Source organism: Neomonachus schauinslandi, chromosome 5 (assembly GCF_002201575.2).
Source record: "Neomonachus schauinslandi chromosome 5, ASM220157v2, whole genome shotgun sequence".
NCBI lineage: Eukaryota > Metazoa > Chordata > Mammalia > Carnivora > Phocidae > Neomonachus > Neomonachus schauinslandi.
The window spans coordinates 96626330-96643526 of record NC_058407.1 but is presented as its reverse complement, the minus strand read 5'-3'; the positions used below and the strand labels follow the sequence as shown (position 1 = coordinate 96643526).

General features: G+C 55.4%; 2 protein-coding genes across 4 annotated transcripts in view; one reads left to right on the top strand and one right to left on the bottom strand.

Moving 5' to 3' along the window:
• Window positions 1-4396, bottom strand: part of SCNN1A (sodium channel epithelial 1 subunit alpha) — a 24136-nt gene extending 19740 nt beyond the window's left edge. The window contains exons 1-2 of one of the 2 annotated variants that reach the window (XM_021690807.1): window positions 4358-4396; window positions 1784-2143 (exon numbers count right to left, since the gene is read on the bottom strand). In XM_021690807.1, coding sequence (XP_021546482.1) covers window positions 1784-2139 — 356 coding nt within the window. In that variant the 5' untranslated portion in view covers window positions 2140-2143; window positions 4358-4396. Of the gene's footprint in view, window positions 1-1783; window positions 2144-2332; window positions 2732-4357 lie in introns of those variants that run through there. The other variant, XM_021690806.1, reaches the window with a different exon arrangement.
• On the top strand, window positions 2858-17197 carry LTBR (lymphotoxin beta receptor). Of its 2 annotated transcripts, none has more exons than XM_044915479.1 (10): window positions 2858-2896; window positions 10562-10658; window positions 10886-11011; window positions 11120-11272; window positions 11630-11726; window positions 11862-11953; window positions 14846-14953; window positions 15283-15308; window positions 15884-16112; window positions 16290-17197. In XM_044915479.1, the coding sequence occupies exons 1-10, from the start codon at window positions 2858-2860 to the stop codon at window positions 16529-16531; spliced, it is 1209 nt and encodes a 402-aa protein (XP_044771414.1). In that variant the 3' UTR covers window positions 16532-17197. The 2 variants fall into 2 exon arrangements, with proteins under 2 accessions (XP_044771414.1, XP_021546483.1); XM_021690808.1 differs by lacking the exon at window positions 2858-2896 and adding an exon at window positions 10079-10421.

Sequence of the window (17197 nt, the reverse complement as noted above, 5' to 3'; positions counted from 1 at the left end):
ATCAGGGCAGGGAAGCAGCAGAGGGTCAAGAAGAAGGGGAGCAAAAGCCCATGGGCACCAAGGAAGAAAAATGAGGCTGAGCAGGGGTGGGAGGAGGGGAAGGAGAGCCAGGAAATGAGATGTAAACATCTGACTACAGACTTCATCTACTCCATGTCCCGCACCTGGGGTATTAAGAAGAGGCAGGGGTTTGTGATCAGAGAGAGGGTCAGAGAGTAAGTCACAGCTCGGTCACTATCTCGGTGACCTTGTGACTTGTCTGTCTGCCTCGGTTTCCTCCAATGTTAACTAGGGGTAATAACAGGTCTGCTTTGGGGGGCTGCCGGGGGAGCTGGGGTGCTGCAGAGTACTTAGCAGTGGGGGGTGCATGAAGCAGCTTCTCAGGAAATGCGCCCTTCACCGGGAGGGCATAGGGAGGCCAATCCGTGAAATAGCCGGCAGTGTTTTCTCTGTGGCACAGGACATCCCAACCCTTATTGGTCTGTGACACACCTTAGGACACGATAGAATGCATGGGGGGCCTCCACCCCTAGTAGGTGACCAATCTCCATCAGCCGTGATCGCACACACACTCATGCAGTCACACCCGCAGGCACTCCTAAATCTTACATTCCCTGAAGGCAGAGACTATGACTCTCACAGTCTTTATTAGACTGATCACACTGTCCTGCTGTTCTGGTTTTCCGCCCTTTTCCATCCCGGCCCCTCTGGCAGCCTTTTGGTTTTTTTGGTTTTTTTGGGTATTTTGTTTTTTTTTTTTTTTTTTGTCCTGCTTTTATTTGTGCTGCCTGTCTCTTCCGTCTTACTCTATCTTCCGGTCCCCAGAACCTAGCGAAGTGCCTGGCCTTCGGTGAAGATTGAATGAATGAATGAATGAATGATCCCATTTGCGGGGGGGCCTAACACTGTGTGGGGCATGCTCCAGGTGCCCTAAAGGTGCTGCGCGACCCAGTGAATGAATACAAATAAAAGGCATATATAAACACCCAGCCCCCACCTCCTTTCTTCTCCATGGTTACCATCCCCTCCGGCTTCCAGAAAAGCCGGCATAGATCAGTGATGAAACCCAAAACTGCAGGACACACCCGAGCACTTAAAAGTCAGGCATCTGGCCAGGTGAGCCGTACAGCCCGGCAAGGGTCACCGCTGGACCGGGGGCTGCTTTCTGTCCTGTCCTGGTCTCCTCTAGCTCTATCCCCAGCCTCAGGGCTCTGGGCCCGCTTCGCTGCCACCCCCCACCTTGCTTTCCCGGAAACAAACTCCCCCTTCTACGCCAAGACCAACAGACCGGGGCCCAGCCCCTGCCCGCTCCCCCCCCCCCCCCCCCCCCCACCACCCACCACCCACCACCCGCCACCCGCAGCACCTGCCACGGCTTCAGCTCTCCATCACATTCTTCTCTCCAGGTGGAGGAGGCCTTGTTCTTCGTCCTCCTCTTGCTCCGGGAAGGGATGGGAAGGATCTCTACCCGGCCCTTTGGAGTTATCCGCATCTCACCTCATCAGCACTCCCTCCCACTCGCGGACTTAGAAGGCAAGTGAAGAAGGGGGCGCTGTCGCTCCCACAACCACACCGTGAATAAGCCGCGGGCGCTCGGACGGCCCCGCGGGTCAGAGCCGCCAGCCCATCAAGTCGGGGAGTCCCTCTCCTGCCCCAAGGGCGGTCTGCCTGGGCGCAGGAGTACCACCTGCTACCGCTGGGTCTGCGGGTCGGCCTCTGGCTCCTGTGAACCCCCCTTCCCGGCGCCCGGGACGCGGCGGAGGGATCCGAGGGCTGGACTGACCTGTAGGGATTGAGGTTGCAGATGGTGACGGCGGGGAAGACGAGCTTGTCGGAGTTGAGGTTGATGTTGAGGCTGACGGGGTAGCTGAAGTACTCCCCGAAGAGCTGGCCGAACTGCCAGTACATCATGCCGAAGGCGCAGAGCCACAGCACGGCCCAGAAGGCCGTCTTCATGCGGTTGTGCTGGGAGCACACCAGGCGGATGGCGCCATGGATGGTGGTGGTGGTGCAGAAGAACTGGAAGAGGTCTCGGTAGGAGCGGTAGAACTCGATCAGGGCCTCCTCCTCCTCCGTGGGCTGCGGGGGCGCCGCGGGTTCGGGGCCCAGCCCCTGCTCCTCCCGCTGCTCTCCTTTCATGAGCCTGGGCGGGGGGGGGGGGGGGTCGTGGAGGGCCGGGGGTCAGTGCCGAGTTCTGGGCCCTCGTGCCTCCCCCATCATCACCTTGACCCAGAGTGAGGCTGCTCCTGGCCAGGCCCACATCCCGCCCTGAGCCCCCTCTTCTCCGCCCCTCCCTCCCTCCCTCCACCTTCCCAAGCAGGAGCCGGCTGACCTGCGGGAGTCCGGGCCAGAAGAGCTGCGGCTGGGCTTCCCTGGGAAGCTACCCTTCGGGATTCTGTCCCTGCACCTCCCTTTCTGTCTCCTCAGCTGTCAGTCCGCCCTATCTTTAGTCCCTCCTGTAGGACCTCTGTGTCCCAGTGCTGGCTCGCTCTCTCTCTCTTCTTTCTGCTTCTCTTTGGGTCTCTTTCTCAGCTCTCTTCTTCCTTGCCTGTCTCCTGTCTGTGTGCCAGGCTCTCTGGTCCTGCCTCTCTTCTTCTTCCTCCCCACCTTGCCCCTCTCAGTCCTGGTGGGCTCTCTGCTGTGTCTCTGGCCCTGGCCTTGGGCCGTGTCCCGACTCCCTCTCTGTCCCAGGGACTGAAGGCCTCCAGGAGGTCTGAACCGCCTCCTACTCCCAGCTCCTGGGTTGTGGCTGGACTGGGACTGGTTCCTTTCCAGTTGAATCTGGCAGGCGAGCCTCTCCTCCCCCTCACCTGACAGGTGCAGCAGCCTGGCTGGGGAGCCCGCCCGCCAGGTTGGGATGGAAGCGACAGAAGCCTCATTAGCATCTCAATTAAAGGTGAGCAGGGCAGGGGGGAGGGAGAGGCAAAGGAGGAGTCTGAGCTGAGAGTTCTCCAAAGGGAGGAGAGCTCTGAGAGCAGGTGCCCAGGGAGTCCTGGAACTGGAGGGAAGGTGAGAGCCCCACCCCACTAGTAACAGTGGGGGGCTGACAGACAAGGAGACCAGAGACAGATTGACAGGGGAGGGCCGGAGATCATGGACAAGGACAGGAATCCTGAACACCAAGCCAGGAGGGCAACACAAAGAAAAGGAACCAACCAGGATGAGGGGGACTAAAGCGGGGGAGACTAGGAGAACAGGGAAGGCAGAAAAAGGGAGATCCATGGAGGAGGACAGGATGGGCGCCTGGGAGGGAGGACAGAGTTGGAGGAGAAGGAGAGAGACGAGGCTGAAGGCGAGAGAGCCAGCCCTGAAGGGACTCTCCCCTCCCTGGCAGGAGATCAAGGGGGAAGAAGCCCCAAGTGGGCTTCCAGGAGCTAAGCCCCAAGTGGGCTTCCAGGAGCTTCCAGGAGTCCCTCCCTGGGGACTCCTTCCAAAGGCACCCCTGGATCAGCCTCACCCCCAGGTCTTGTAGAAGAAGAAGGGGTATCTGCAAGGTTCCTCCCTGCTCAATAAAGTGGGAACACCTCCTGGACCCACTGGGCCCTGGAGCACAGAGTGCCCCTCTGCCTCTCCCTCCATCCTCTTCCCTCCTGACTCCTCACTACCACCCCCTACCTTGTCCAGGCCAGGGAGGGGCCCAGGTGAAGCTGAAGGTTGGGCGGGGCCCTGGGACATTCTGTTCTTTTTTACACCATTGGCTGCCAGGCCAGGAATGTGTAATGTCCCCTGTTGTGGTCACGGGGTTGCAGGAATGTCACCGAGAGGCAGCACCGAGAGGGGCCAGGCAGGGCACCTGGGCACAGACCTGAAGCCCAGGGCACATTAGGGACAGCAGGCACTGAGGGGACAGGGAGAGATGTGGGCAGCACTGGGTGTCAGGGAGGAAGTGGGTGGTCATGGCCCCAGTCTGCACCAGCCCTGGAAGGAAGGAAAAGCTCACTGGTCAGGGCTGTGTTTTTCCTCCAGAATCTCTGCTCCAAACTTAATCCAGCAAGAGGATAAAGAGTGAAGTGGAAGCAGTGAGCACACAGAGAGGGCAGGGGCAGGGAGAGGGCCCAGAGAGAGAGCCCGGGGAGGCACGGAGTCACAGCCACACAGCCCAGGCCCTGAGCCTGACGGCAGGTCTGCCCTGGTGGACCCCCACCGGACCCTCACCGGAGGCAGCCCAGAGCATGTTCACTGGCTTCTCCCGCCTCCCAGAGGAGCAGACCTGGGATGTGTAGACACAGGCCCCACCTGAGCACTGATGGAGTCGGGTGGAAGAGGACAGGCATGCAACATAAGATAAGGACTCTCCGTGGCAGAGATAAGAGCTAAGTGCTGAGGGAGCCCCAGGGTGGCAGGGAGAGGCACTCACCCTGCGGAGACTCAGGAAGACTTCCTGGAGAAGGTAACATCTCTGCTGCATCTTGGGAAACACGGAGGAGTGTACCAGGCAAATGAGAGGGAAGTGGGATACACCAAACTCAGGGCGCAGCTGGGTCCTGTGGCTTCCTCTCAGGGCAGGAGTTCTCTTGCGGCCTCTTCAAGTGAGAGGTGCTGTCAACCAGGATTCCCAGCCCGGCTTCCCTTGATGCCTGCGGAGGACAACCCCCTCTAGGAAGGGAAAGACTGGGTTTTCTTTCATTTTCCAGATGAAGAAATTGACCCTCCACAAAAAGAAGCCAGTTTTCTGAGAGCACAGGACAAAATGGCAGCCAAGTGAAACACAAAATCAGAATTCTCCTGTGGGGTTGTCTGCTTAGGGTATTTGCCATTTATTTCCCATGACGAACCAGCCAGAGATTCATGGGGAATTGAGGCTCTCCCTGCACCCCACCCCCCCGGAACCTGGCTTTGAAAGCTAGGGAGGTTCGCACACAGAGCCCGTGGGCTCATCAGCAGTCTGGTACCAGATTACCTCCCTGGCTCTGTGAAAAGCTCTCTACACTGTCCCCACGTTCCCGCGGGACCGCGACACTCCTAGATCTTCCATTGTCCCTGGGGCCAGGTCCTTAAACAAGGAGCCATCGTACCTACAAATAAGGTATGCAGCACCCCGCCTGTTGGATCTGAAAGGTTCACAGAGGCACCTCCCAGTCTTCTGTATTCGCTAGCTGGTATCTGAAATCCAACCGTGGCTTAAAGCAGCGCAGCACATAGTTTTCATCTCAAGGGCTCTGTGAGAAGAATTGCAAAGTCTGGGCTGGGATGAGTGGGAAAGCTCGGTGTCCCTGTAACTGCCCAGCAGGGTACCAGGAGGCAGCACATGCTTTGAAAAAGTGCCCTTCTAGATCTGGAACGGGCCAGATCAAGTTTGTGGTTGTGAGAAACAGAAATCTGAGACCTGCAGTTCTGTTTCTGTCATGGTGCCATTTAAAATATTATCTTTGAAAGTGCAGAAATAATGCCCCAATACATTGTTGTCGCGATGCAACTTTCCAACAATACAGAAATATACAGAACAACAAAAGCTCCCCTTTGTTCCCTTTCCTACCCACCCCTCTGCCCAAGGAGAGTCGTCGTAATCTGTATATCCATCTGGATCTTTTTGTGTTTTTTTATAGGCCTACGTGTATTTTTTTTTAATTTATGCTTTTTTTTCATAAATGGGACCATGTCATAGGTATTCTGTGACTCCCATTTTTGCCTTTAAACTACGTGACTTTGAAAAAGTCACTTTACCTCTCTGGGGCCCTGTGCTCTCATTTGAAAAGTGAAATGGCAGAGGGGAGGGAGGGCGAGGCAGCCCAGATGGTCCCAAAGGCCCCTTCCAATTGACTTAAAGCAGGAGGGAACCAAGGCCCGGAGAAGCAAAGTGACGCGCCCACAGTCACCCAGGAGTCAGGAGGGGGGCCAGATGGAGAGCTGAGCCTCTTCGTTTTCCATGCTCAGTGCCGCTCCCCTGACTTCCAGAGAAGTGGAGTCTTGCTCGGGTGGGGACCCAGGGCCTTGTTGTCCTCATTTTGGAAGTTCCCCCAGCCTCTCCCAGAGCCAAGCTGTTCCTTCCCTCCCGGCACTAGCCATCCCCTGACCCTGGGGTGTGGCCATAAAATGGACAAAGGCTACAGGGAGAGAAGTAAAATAGAGGGTCTGCAATGGGATGAGGTCATGAGTTCAAAGGGTCTTCTGGCCTCTTGCTCTCTGGGGAACAGGACGTGATGGAAATAATCACTTTCTCTCCCACACTCCCAGAGAAAGCCTTGTTGAGAATTCTCTGGCGGCACTTACCACTGGATACTATCATTATCCTGGTACGCGCGTGTGTATGTGTGTGGATTTGTGTGTGTGCGTATGCACAGATCGTACTATGAGTTCTCTGAGAACAGGCCCTAGGCCTATTCGTCTTGGTGGCCCCACTGTCTACTGGTCACTGTTTGTTGACCCACTCTGCAGAAGACAGCAAAATTAGCACCTTCAGACTCAAGGTTTATCTTTGGCAGAGAGTGACGTGCTATGAGAAAGCATCTCCATCAAATATCCTGATTTCCTCTGATAACTTATTAATTTGTAATCTATTAATTTATCTAAATTTCCTTCACTTTTTCCATTTTAGCCTCTATCCTTCCTAGTGTAAAAAATGAGTCACTCAATTAAATGCAACTCTCTTTATTCTCACTACTTAGAGCTAATTAGCCTTTCAACACTGGGCTGCCCGCTGTGGAAAACAGCGATCCTTCTGTCTGCACTTATATGGTGTGAATTTCTCCTTAACCTAAAAGGATGCACCAGAAAATTCCTCCTTGCCACTCCTACTCCAGTCACCTGGCAGGAGGCTTAGAAGTTCACCATTAGAAGTTTATTCCTTTGGGTCAAGGCAGGATTTCTCTACCTTGGCACAAATGACAATTGGATAATTCTTCAGGAGAAGGATGGCCCTCACCCATGACACGTCTCTCAGTGTTTCCCAGACCCTTTCTAAGGGCACCAGTTGGCTAAAGAGCAGTGTGGGGAAGAGGAAAGAAAGAAAGAAAGAGTATCTAAAAGAATCCATTCCTGGGGTGCCTGGGTGGCTCAGTCGGTTAAGCGTCTGCCTTCAGCTCAGGTCATGATCCCCAGGTCCTGGGTTCGAGCCCCACATTGGGCTCCCTGCTCAGTGGAGAGCCTGCTTCTCCCTCTCCCTCTGCCTACCACTCCCTCTGCTTGTGTTCTCTCTGGTGCTGCCCAAAAGAAATCAGTAAAACTTGAAGGAAGCTGGCAAAGAACACAAAGGAAAGAAACCAAGACAATGCTCTGCCCATAAAGAATTCATGGATCCCTGCTGTGAGTTTCCTCCACCCTCCCGGAGAAGGTTGGGTAGGCATAACAACCATTTATTGGTAAGCTTTGTCCATCGTGGTCCAGCTTAGAAACAGGAAAAGCTCTAAGTCTTTCAAGTGGAAGAAATTTAACTCAGGGAATTGGTCCATGGGTGATGAAGGAGATAAGAAGCCAACGGGGGACAGCGAGACAACCCAGAAAGCAGCAAAGCGGGAAGCTGCTACACCTCCCAGGGCTGGAAAGTTAGCAAGTCATGTAGCATTATAGACCCAGAGGCCCCCTGAGCGATTCGGCAGGAAGTAAATAGTGGGTGCTGCCCGAGAGGAGAGGGGATCATGAAAGGAGAGAAGAAAGAAACACAACCAACCACAGGTGAGGTCCGATGTCTGAAAGCAGAGAGACAGGGAGAAAGAGCCTGGCTTCCTTCTTCCTCCCACCTACCTGTCCTCCTCCCACCTGTCTTCCTATTGGCTGAACCTACCCAGAAGCCGGAGGAAAAAGGAATCTGGGAAATGTAGTTTCTAGTAGTAAGGCCGCACAGAGCAGAGGAAACTAGAGAACAGATTGGCAAGCAAACCAGCAGGTGACTGGCAAAGAAAAAAGAAAAAAAAGAGGCCCAGAGAGAGGAAGTGATGGGACCAGGCTTAAAGTCCAGATCTTAAGGCTCTCGTTTAGGACCCAGAGGGTCCTCGAAGGCTGACGTGACAGCATGAGATTGGCAGCGGAAAAAAGAATGTAGTCCAGCCAGCTGGGTTTTAAAAAGATCTGAGATAGTGCTTACCTGCGAAGCAGGAGCCTTTTGACGTGCAGGAAATGTTCTGGGGAGATATAGAGAAGCGAAAATTCACTGATTTGTATATATGAGATTAGTGTACTTTATGCATTTCATTGTTTATAAATTATACCTCAGTTAAAAGAAACAAGAGTTCCTCCTGTATTTTTTATCAAATCCTGTCATATTTTCAAATGAAATATGTCTGGGGTTTGCTTCCAAATAATTAAGGGAAGATTGGAAGAATGGAGGAGGGCTGTATGGAAGACATAAGACTGGCCGTGAGCCGAAGCTGGAGTTCACAATATTATTTTCTTCCTTTTTGTGTATGTACATGTTATGTGCAAATTTCCATCATAAAAAGTAAAAAAGAAAAAAGAGAAAAAAGGCTCTAGGGACCCTACACACACACACATACACACACACCGCTTTATGCACTGAAGAGCTCAGTGGTGAGTCCAGTCCCAGCCCCGAATTCCCTTAACCCGGAAAGGGCATCGCCCTGAGCAGTGCATGCTGCTCTGAAATGGGCAGCCTTGGACCCTCCGTGTAAACACTTGCCACAGAGTGCAGATCTGAGGCCTGCACCAGGAGGGAGGAGTGAGATGTCTAAACTCAGGCAGGCCCATCACTGTCTTGGGAGCCCTCCTCCCCAGAGGCGCTCCTGCACCAGGACTTCCCAGCTCCCCCCACCAAGAGCCTGTCTAGCCAGTCAGACCGACCAACGACCAACAACCGACCAACCAACCAACGGCAAGGATGAATGCAGAGCCCTGCAGGGAGAGGGGCAGGACAGGGTCCCGGTGACCTATCTCCAGAGAGAAATCCACCCCTCAAGCCAAAGGAGGCAGCGTGGTTGCTGGAATGAGCGTGGGACCCAGGAATCAGGAACTCTGGAGTCTGGGCTGGTTCCGCATAGACTGGCTAGGTGATGTGGGCAAGGCCTCATCATTTACTCCATAAATATGTACCAGACCCTTGGAATGGGCCAGACTGGGGTAAGCACTGGGACCCAGACTTAAGGATTCCATCCAGGCCGTTGCAGAACTCACTGCCTCATGGGGCAGGAGGCCAAAAGCAGCAGGTTCCAGACTGCAGTGGGTATGGGAGCTGTGCAGCCTGGGGTGGGGGTGCTTCCCAGAGCCTTGCTGAACCTCAAAGGACAGATGCGAACTAGCCAGGAGCACAGAGACTTGAAGACCAGCGAGCCTGACATCAGGGGACATGGGGGTGCTGTTCATGGGTTGCAGGGAAATGATGGGAAGAAAGGGGGTTAGGGACGAGACCAAGGCCCCTGGAATCCCGATCTCCTCTATGTGGCCCCCCTCAGCCTCTGTCTTCTCACCCTTAAGGCGAGGGGGCTGGACAAGTGGGCTCTCAGCCTCCTCCAAGTGCAGAGGGATTCAGAGGCTGCTGGGTGAGGAAGATGGGCCTGAGGGCCGACGCTGCCCAGCTCCAGCGCAGCCGCCCCTACTCGTCTTTGGGAGCTGGGTCTACCCATTCCTCCCTGTCATCTAAGGACTGGGGAGCAGGGGCCACTGCCCTCTCAGCAGTGTCTTGTAGGTGACCTGTGCCCACTAATGTGGATCACGCACAGGGAGGGCCGGCTGACTCGTGATTCCTTTGTAGGTTATCTTTAAAAGTCACACAACAGGACCAGAACCCCCAGGCGTCCAGATGGATGCCAAGTGGGACTTCTGTTTCCCAGATGCTGCAACTGTCTGGCCGAATGGGGGCCTCTGCGGGTCCCTGCACTCCCCCTGTGTGTGTCGGTCACGGGCCCTTCCACTTTCAGCTCTGGCACCCAGCTGGACACGGCTCTGTCTCTCTCCGTCTCTCTGTTCCAAGGCAGCTCTGCCCTGCTCTCGGAGGCCCATCTCTGTCGCCCTGGCTCTGCTGCCCGTTTCCCACCTAGCCTGCCCCTGCAGTCCTCCCCTCCTGGCCAGGCTTCCGAAGAAGGGAGGAGGCCCGATTCCGGCCCTGCTGCCCTCACGTGCTTTCCCGGCCGCCCCCTCCCGCCCTGCATCGGGGCCGCCAAGCCTGTTCCTCTTCCCCGATTGCGACAGCTGCCTCTGCTCCCAGAGCTCCCTGTCCCCGCCCCGAAGGCCGGCTCGCTCCACTCCCACTTCCTGAGCCCAGCGCTGGAGCCCTGGAGGCCAGGCCAGGCCGCTGGGCCCCCGGGGGCGCGTCAGCCCCAGCCCTGTCGCAGGCCCCGGGCTCGGGAGGCTGCCCTCACCGCTGCCCAGGACGTGCAGGCCTCCCACCTTCCTCCCCCGGCCTCCGCCCCATCTGGCCGACTGGCCGACTGGCCGCCATGCGCCTGCCCTGGGCCGCCTCCCCCTGCGGCCTGGCCTGGGGGCCACTCATCCTGGGCCTCTGCGGTGTCCTGGCAGCGTCCCAAGCCCAACTGGTGAGGGCGGGGCCCGTGCAGGTGGGTGGCGGCGGGCTTGGGAGGGGAAGAGGGGGTCTGGGCAGCCCACTCTCTAGTCCCTCTGACCTCCCCAGCTGACCCCCGAATAATTCTCCCCCCACCTCCACCTTCCCTTGAAGGAGCCCCCATACCACACAGAGAACCAAACCTGTCGGGACCGGGAAAAGGAGTACTACGAACCCAAGCATCAGGTCTGCTGCTCCCGCTGCCCCCCAGGTGAGAGGCAATGGCCCAGGAAGCGGGGGACGGGCGGTGGGTTGCGGGGGACTCGGGCCACCTCGCTGCCTCGGGGGGAAGACAAACACCATCTTGCAGGAAAGCCAGCCGGCCATCCTTCATGGGTGGCCAGCGAGAGGACAGGGTCCCACAGCGAGTGGCCGAGGAGAGGGGGGGCCAGGCTGCCCCGACACCGCGGTGGCCCCACTCCCATTCCCGCATTCTAGGCACGCACGTCTCGGCCGAATGCAGCCGCAGCCGGGACACCGATTGTGCCCTGTGTCCCGAAAATTCCTACAACGAGCACTGGAACCATCTCTCCATCTGCCAGCTGTGCCGTCCCTGTGACCAGAGTGAGTGGCGGGGAGGGGGGGAGGCGCGGGGGGGGCTGGGGGGGGGGGGGGGGGCCGGCATGTCCCCGACCGTGGCCCCTCCGCTGAGCCCTCCTGTCTCCCCACCAGTGCTGGGCTTTGAGGAGACCGTGCCTTGCACCAGCAGACGAAAGACCCAGTGCCGTTGCCAGCCGGGAATGTTCTGCGTGCACTGGGACACTGAGTGTGTGCACTGCGAGCCACTCTCCGACTGCCCGCCTGGCACCGAGGCCCAGCTGACAGGTCAGAGGTCGCTGCTGGAGGAGGGCAGGGAGGCCACTGGGTGTCGGCGATCTTGAAAGGGGGCAGGGAGCACTGAACTTCGCCGGTGGGGGGAAGCCCCCCAGGTAGTTCTCTTGAGTATAAAGAGCCCCTCTCCCTCCCTGTGAGAGTCCCACTGCGGGCATCTGCAGAGACATGGAACCAGGACAGAGGCAGGGCCTCTGGAGGCTTCTCTGAGCAAGAGGGCGATCAGGAAAGGTGCCACAGAGTGAGGTGGGCGGGCAGGGAGGGGCCGTCCCATGGGAGCAGCAGAAACTCACGTGGAGAGACTCTCCCCTTGCCCACTCACCCTGGCTGGCCTTGCTTTTCTCCTGCCAGATGAAGTCGGGGCGGCTAACAGAAACTGTGTGCCCTGTAAGGCAGGCCACTTCCAGAACACCTCCTCCCCCAGGGCCCGCTGCCAGCCCCACACAAGGTGAGTGTGCCCCCACGCCGCACCTCCACCATCCCAGAAGTCCCAGCTGCTGACCACCCTGTGCTCGCACCCACGGGCTCACCTTGCCACCCCCAGCCCTGTGCCCACCTGAATCGGGCCCTCTTTCCTCCGCAGGTGTGAGGAGCAGGGCCTGGTGGAGGCAGTTCCAGGCACTGCCCAGTCTGACACCAGCTGCAGAAATCCACCAGAGCACCCTGAGATGCCAGGTGAGGGGCCTGGGGCTGAGGGGCACATGGGGGCTGGGGGAGGCTGGGAAGATGCCTTTATTCCTTCCATCTAAAAAAATGGGGAAAAGATGAATCCTCCTCTCTCAGAACGGGCAAGCAGAGAAGTTCCCTAGGGTGTATCCCTAGGCCAGCTTAGCATACACAAATACATATACTCTTTTTAAGTTATGTATTATACATATAACTTGTAGGTTACACATAATATTGTGCCAAGGACCACTCCTACACTGATAGGTAATTGTAACTGACATCACTGTCATCATTCTGGACCTGCTACCATCACATAATCTACTTACTAGACTGAGAATCTCTTTATTAGATTACACACTTTCATTATTAGAGTTCATCCCACATTTGACTCTCTTGGTTGTTTTTTTTTTTCTCTGTGAAGTTACTGGTTTCCTAGCCTAACAGATGATTAAGGGATATTTCTAATGACTGTAAACATTATTAGTTGGGAGAGAGTTTATTAACTTTTTTAAAATTACCAAATCTTTATAATAATAGCTTTCATTTATTGAGAGCCAAGGTGTCAGGCACTCTGCCAGCAATTGACAATCACTAACTCATTTAATCTTTTTTTTTTTAAGATTTTATTTATTTATTTGAGACAGAGAGAGAGAGCACAAGCAGGGGGAGGTGCAGGCAGAGGGAGAAGCAGGCTCCCTGCTGAGCAAGGAGCCCGATGCGATTTGGGGCTCAGGGCTCAATCCCAGGACTCCAGGATCATGACCTGAGCCCAAGGCAGATGCTTAACCAACTGAGCCATGCAGGCGTCCATAACTCATTGCTTAATGACCCTACAAAGTACAGCTGACTGTTGAACAACATGAGTTTGAACTGCGCGGGTCCACTTACCTGTGGCTTTTTTTTTTTCAATAAATACAGCACAGTTCTGTAAATATATTTTCTCTTCCTTATAATTTTCTTAATGACATTTTTTCCTCTCACTTTATTGTGAGAACACAGTATATAAATACATAACCTACAAAATATGCATTAATCAACTGTGTTACTGGTAGGGCTTACTGGCCAACAGTAGACTATTTACATAGTTAAGACTTTTTGGGAATCAAAAGTTATTCATGGATTTTCGACTGCCTGGGGGTCGGCGCCCCTAACTGTCATGTTGTTCTAGGGTCAATGTAGTTCTGTTATTATCCTCACCGAGCGGAAGAGGCTCAGCAGAGTTTATGTGACTTGCCCCAGATCCCCCACGTGGTAACTGGTATTATGAAAACCTATATTCGGTTCTTTCTTACTCCAGAGCCCATGCCATAATGCATGCACACCATAGAAAATCAGAAAATTCAGAGAAACAAAACTAAAAATCACCCACATGGGACACCTGGGTGGCTCAGTCGGTGAAGCGTCTGCCTTTGGCTCAGGTCATGATCCCAGGGTCTTGGGATCGAGCCCCGCATCGGGCTCCTGGCTCAGCGGGGAGTCTGCTTCTCCCTCTCCCTCTGCCCCTGCTCATGCTTTCTCTCTCTGCCTCTCTCTCTCAAATAAATAAATAACATCTTGGGCGCCTGGGTGGCTCAGTTGGTTAAGCGACTGCCTTCGGCTCAGGTCATGATCCTGGAGTCCCGGGATCGAGTCCCACGTCAGGCTCCCTGCTCAGCAGGGAGTCTGCCTCTCTCTCTGACCCTCCCCCCTCTCATGCTCTCTATCTCATTCTCTCTCTCAAATAAATAAATAAAATCTTTAAAAAATAAAAAATAAAAATAAATAAAAATCACCTATAGGACCATCACTTAGCATATCCACTCTTAACATTTTTAAATATATCCTCCCAGACATTTTTCTGTGTATGTCTATACATACAATTGTTTTTCTAAAAGTGGAGTCATTTGAATATTTTGTAACTTGGTTTTTCAAATACATCATAAGTGTTTTTCCATGTCCTCTTGTTACTTTTTAACCGTGTATCAAATACTATTGGCACTTCAGAGCTGGAATTTTAGACAGTATGTACCTAACCCCCTCATTTTCTCTTTGAGGTGCTCCAAAAGGAGGAATGACTTAAAAAGTCACCCAATTGGGCCGGGACCCAGATGTCTCGGACTCCAGGTCCAGTTTTTTTCCCATGCCTCCCACTCTGTCTTCCCTCAGGCCCCAGGTTTAGGTGGATCAGAAAGGGCAAGCTCCCAGGATGCAAATGTCCAAGTCTTCCTGACCTTCCCCAGAACACACTTGGTGGGCACTGTAGACTCTGCTGTGAAAGACAGAAATTATCCACGGCTACATACCAGAACCTGAGAATCCCAAGTCCCAGCCTCCCTTCCCTCCCTCTCCTGGAACCTGCCCTGAGCAAGGGAGTGGAGACCTTGCAACCCCTCCTCTCCCACCCCCTTAAACACCCCCACAGAGATAGAGGGGCAATCTCAGCTCCTACAGTGGCCTCTCTCTAGGATGCTCATGTCCACAGAAGTGTGGCTCTAACCTGTGGCCTGAGTTGCTTATAAACCCAAGCCCCACCCTCCCTGTACCGCCTCCCACCCCCGCTTCCAGCCCTGGAAACCCAACTGCGCATGCACCTGTTCTCACCAACAGGCTGCCCCAGTCCTTGGGTCTCTACGTGGTGGCCACCAGCACCACCCCCAAAGATCTCCATCTATGACAGAGTTTCTCCTGGCTGTCAGGAGGTCCTCCCCAAGTCCAACTTGGTTCCCCTTCTGTGTAACCCAAGGGAAGTTTCTCTAATTCTGCCTTTAGGAACTGCAGTGGGTCTGGAAGGGAAAAGCTGCTCTCCCTTTTCTCTGGGTCACCCAGAGAACTAGAAAGCTGGTCCTTAGTGCCCCCCACCCCCACCCCCAGACCCTGCCCTCCGTGGTGTCATCATGGCTCTCCTGTCTACTGTCCTGGCAGGAACTGTGATGGTGCTGGCCATCCTGCTGCCACTGGCCTCATTCCTGTTCCTCACCACCGTCCTGGCCTGCACCTGGAAGAGCCACCCTTCTCTCTGCAGGAAGCTGGGTAGGAAGGAGCTGGATGCAGGCAGGGTGGCGGGCCTCGCCGGCTGGCTGTCCCCACCTGCATGAGGGAGGGAGTTTGGGGGAGACAGTCAGCTTCCCCGGGGCCAACCCTTCTGCCTGTCCATGCCCTGAAGACTTGCAGTGCCCGCCCCCAGCACAGACATCCTCTCCACCCAGCCCCCCCATTCTGAGGCTGGAGATAAGGCGATGATAGCTCGTTCCTTCTGGGAACCCAGGGTGGGGGGCAAACGCCTCAGGGCTGTGAAGGGTGCGAGCCCGGGGGCCCAGGGCCTACTGGAGGCCTGACCCCCATTTCATTTTCCATTGCAGGATCCCTGCTCAAGAGGCGTCCAGAGGTAATGGGGAAGGCTGAGAAGGCAGCAAGGAGGACAGGTGGGGCTAAGTGAACAGGGAGGGGTAGGCAGGGTAAGAGTGTAAGGCCTCAACATTCACTCAGCTAATAAGTGATTGAGCCTACCACATGCCAGGCACCGTTCTGGGCACCATGGATATAGCAGTGAGCAAAGCAAAGTACCTGCCCTTCTGGACTTACAGGCCAGGGGAGCAAGGCTAAAGTTAAAGAAATACATTATCAAGGGGTCATAGTTGCTAAATAAAGCATGGTAGCAGGACAGTGAGTGACAGTGGCAAAGGGTGGGGGTACATTATCTTAGAGTAGACAGAGAGGGCCTCTTGGATAAACTGATATTTGAGCAGAGAGCTGAAGAAGTGAGGGAGCCATCCATCAGAACATCTCGGGGAAAGTGCTCCAGGAAGAGGGACATCTAGTGCAAAGGCCCTGTGGCAGGGAGCATGAAGTGGAGTAGAGGAGAACAGTGAGCTGCCTAAGCATGGGGTGGGGGGTGGGAATTAAAGAAAGCTGGGGTCCGAGGCCCACGTCATCGGTCGGTTCTCTGCCTCTCTCCTACAGGGAGAGGAATCAAATTCTGCTGACGGAAGCTGGGAGCCTCCAAGGGTCAACCCACATTTCCCTGACCTGGTAAAGCCACTTCTGCCCTTCCCTAGAGATACGGCCCTGGCCTCGGCCAGGCTCCCAGCGCCCCCGAGTTTGGAGGAAGAGGTGCTACAGCAGCAGAGTCCTCTCAGCCAGGCCAGGGAGCTGGAGCCTGAGCTCCCAGAGCAAAGCCAGGTGGCCCATGGTGAGCCTAGGGCAGGCAGCAGGGAGGAGATGGGTCAGGGAAGGAAGGGTGGGGCGGGAGGGATGGTGGGCAGGAGGAGAGTGTGAGCCAGACAGAAATGAGAAGACTAAAACAGAGCAAGACAGAGATTCCACTAGCTCGCCGTTGGCCCCTCTCACTCTGCCTCCTTTCCCACAGGTACCAACGGCATTCATGTCACTGGCGGGTCTGTGACCGTTACCGGCAACATCTACATCTACAATGGGCCAGTCCTGGGGGGAGCACGGGGCCCTGGAGACCCCCCTGCTTCCCCAGAGCCTCCGTACCCCACCCCTGAAGAGGGTGCCCCTGGCCCTCCCGGGCTCTCTACACCCTACCAGGAGGATGGCAAAGCTTGGCACCTGGCCGAAACAGAGACACTGGGCTGCCATGCCCTCTAACAGGGCCAAGGACCCAACTCGTCACCCATGCCTCTTGGTGTCTGGGAACAGCCAGGAGAAGGGAGTGCAAGAGCACCTTCTCCCTGAGGCTACCCTACCCATACGGGATTGACCGAGGGCCTGGGTAGGGCCCCTGAGAGGCAGACCGTAAGGGGCCGGGCCTCAGACACGTCTCCGAGAGCAGGGCCAGGCACTGGCTGGGTATGTACCCGCCACAAGACTCTCACCACCATCTGAGCAGGCCTGAGACTTCATTGCAGACCCTCCTGCCCACTGGGCCTGCAGCAGCTCAGCTTCCGGCACGGACAGGGCATATGATGCTCGCTGCTGCCCACCATGGTGTGCTGCACCCTCAACATGGCACAGAAGGAGGCCAGTCCTTGTCACTTGCAAGGACATCAGTGGGACCTCCAGCAGATTCGTGGTGCTCATCCCCAAGCTTCAGAGGCCCTTTGAGAGCCCGCACGTCACACGGACTGAAGTAGACCCTATATGAAGATGGAGTTACATGGAGGACCACCCCTCCCCTCTCCGCCTAACAGGAAAGGGAGTCATTAAAAACCGGGGGTTTGGACACACTTACTAGGTAGAAGGGGGAGTTTGGGAGGGGGAGGAAAATGGCAAGTGTATTTATAAATTGTAACCACATGCAAATAAAGAGGAGAT

Excerpts from the sequence above, each read along its gene's own strand:
- LTBR (XM_021690808.1), top strand. The coding sequence starts at position 10,326 with ATGCGCCTGCCCTGGGCCGCCTCCCCCTGCGGCCTGGCCTGGGGGCCA. Across the intron at positions 11,954-14,845 it reads AGAGCACCCTGAGATGCCAG|GAACTGTGATGGTGCTGGCC; the intron begins GTGAGGGGCCTG and ends CTGTCCTGGCAG. Across the intron at positions 14,954-15,282 it reads TTCTCTCTGCAGGAAGCTGG|GATCCCTGCTCAAGAGGCGT; the intron begins GTAGGAAGGAGC and ends TTTCCATTGCAG.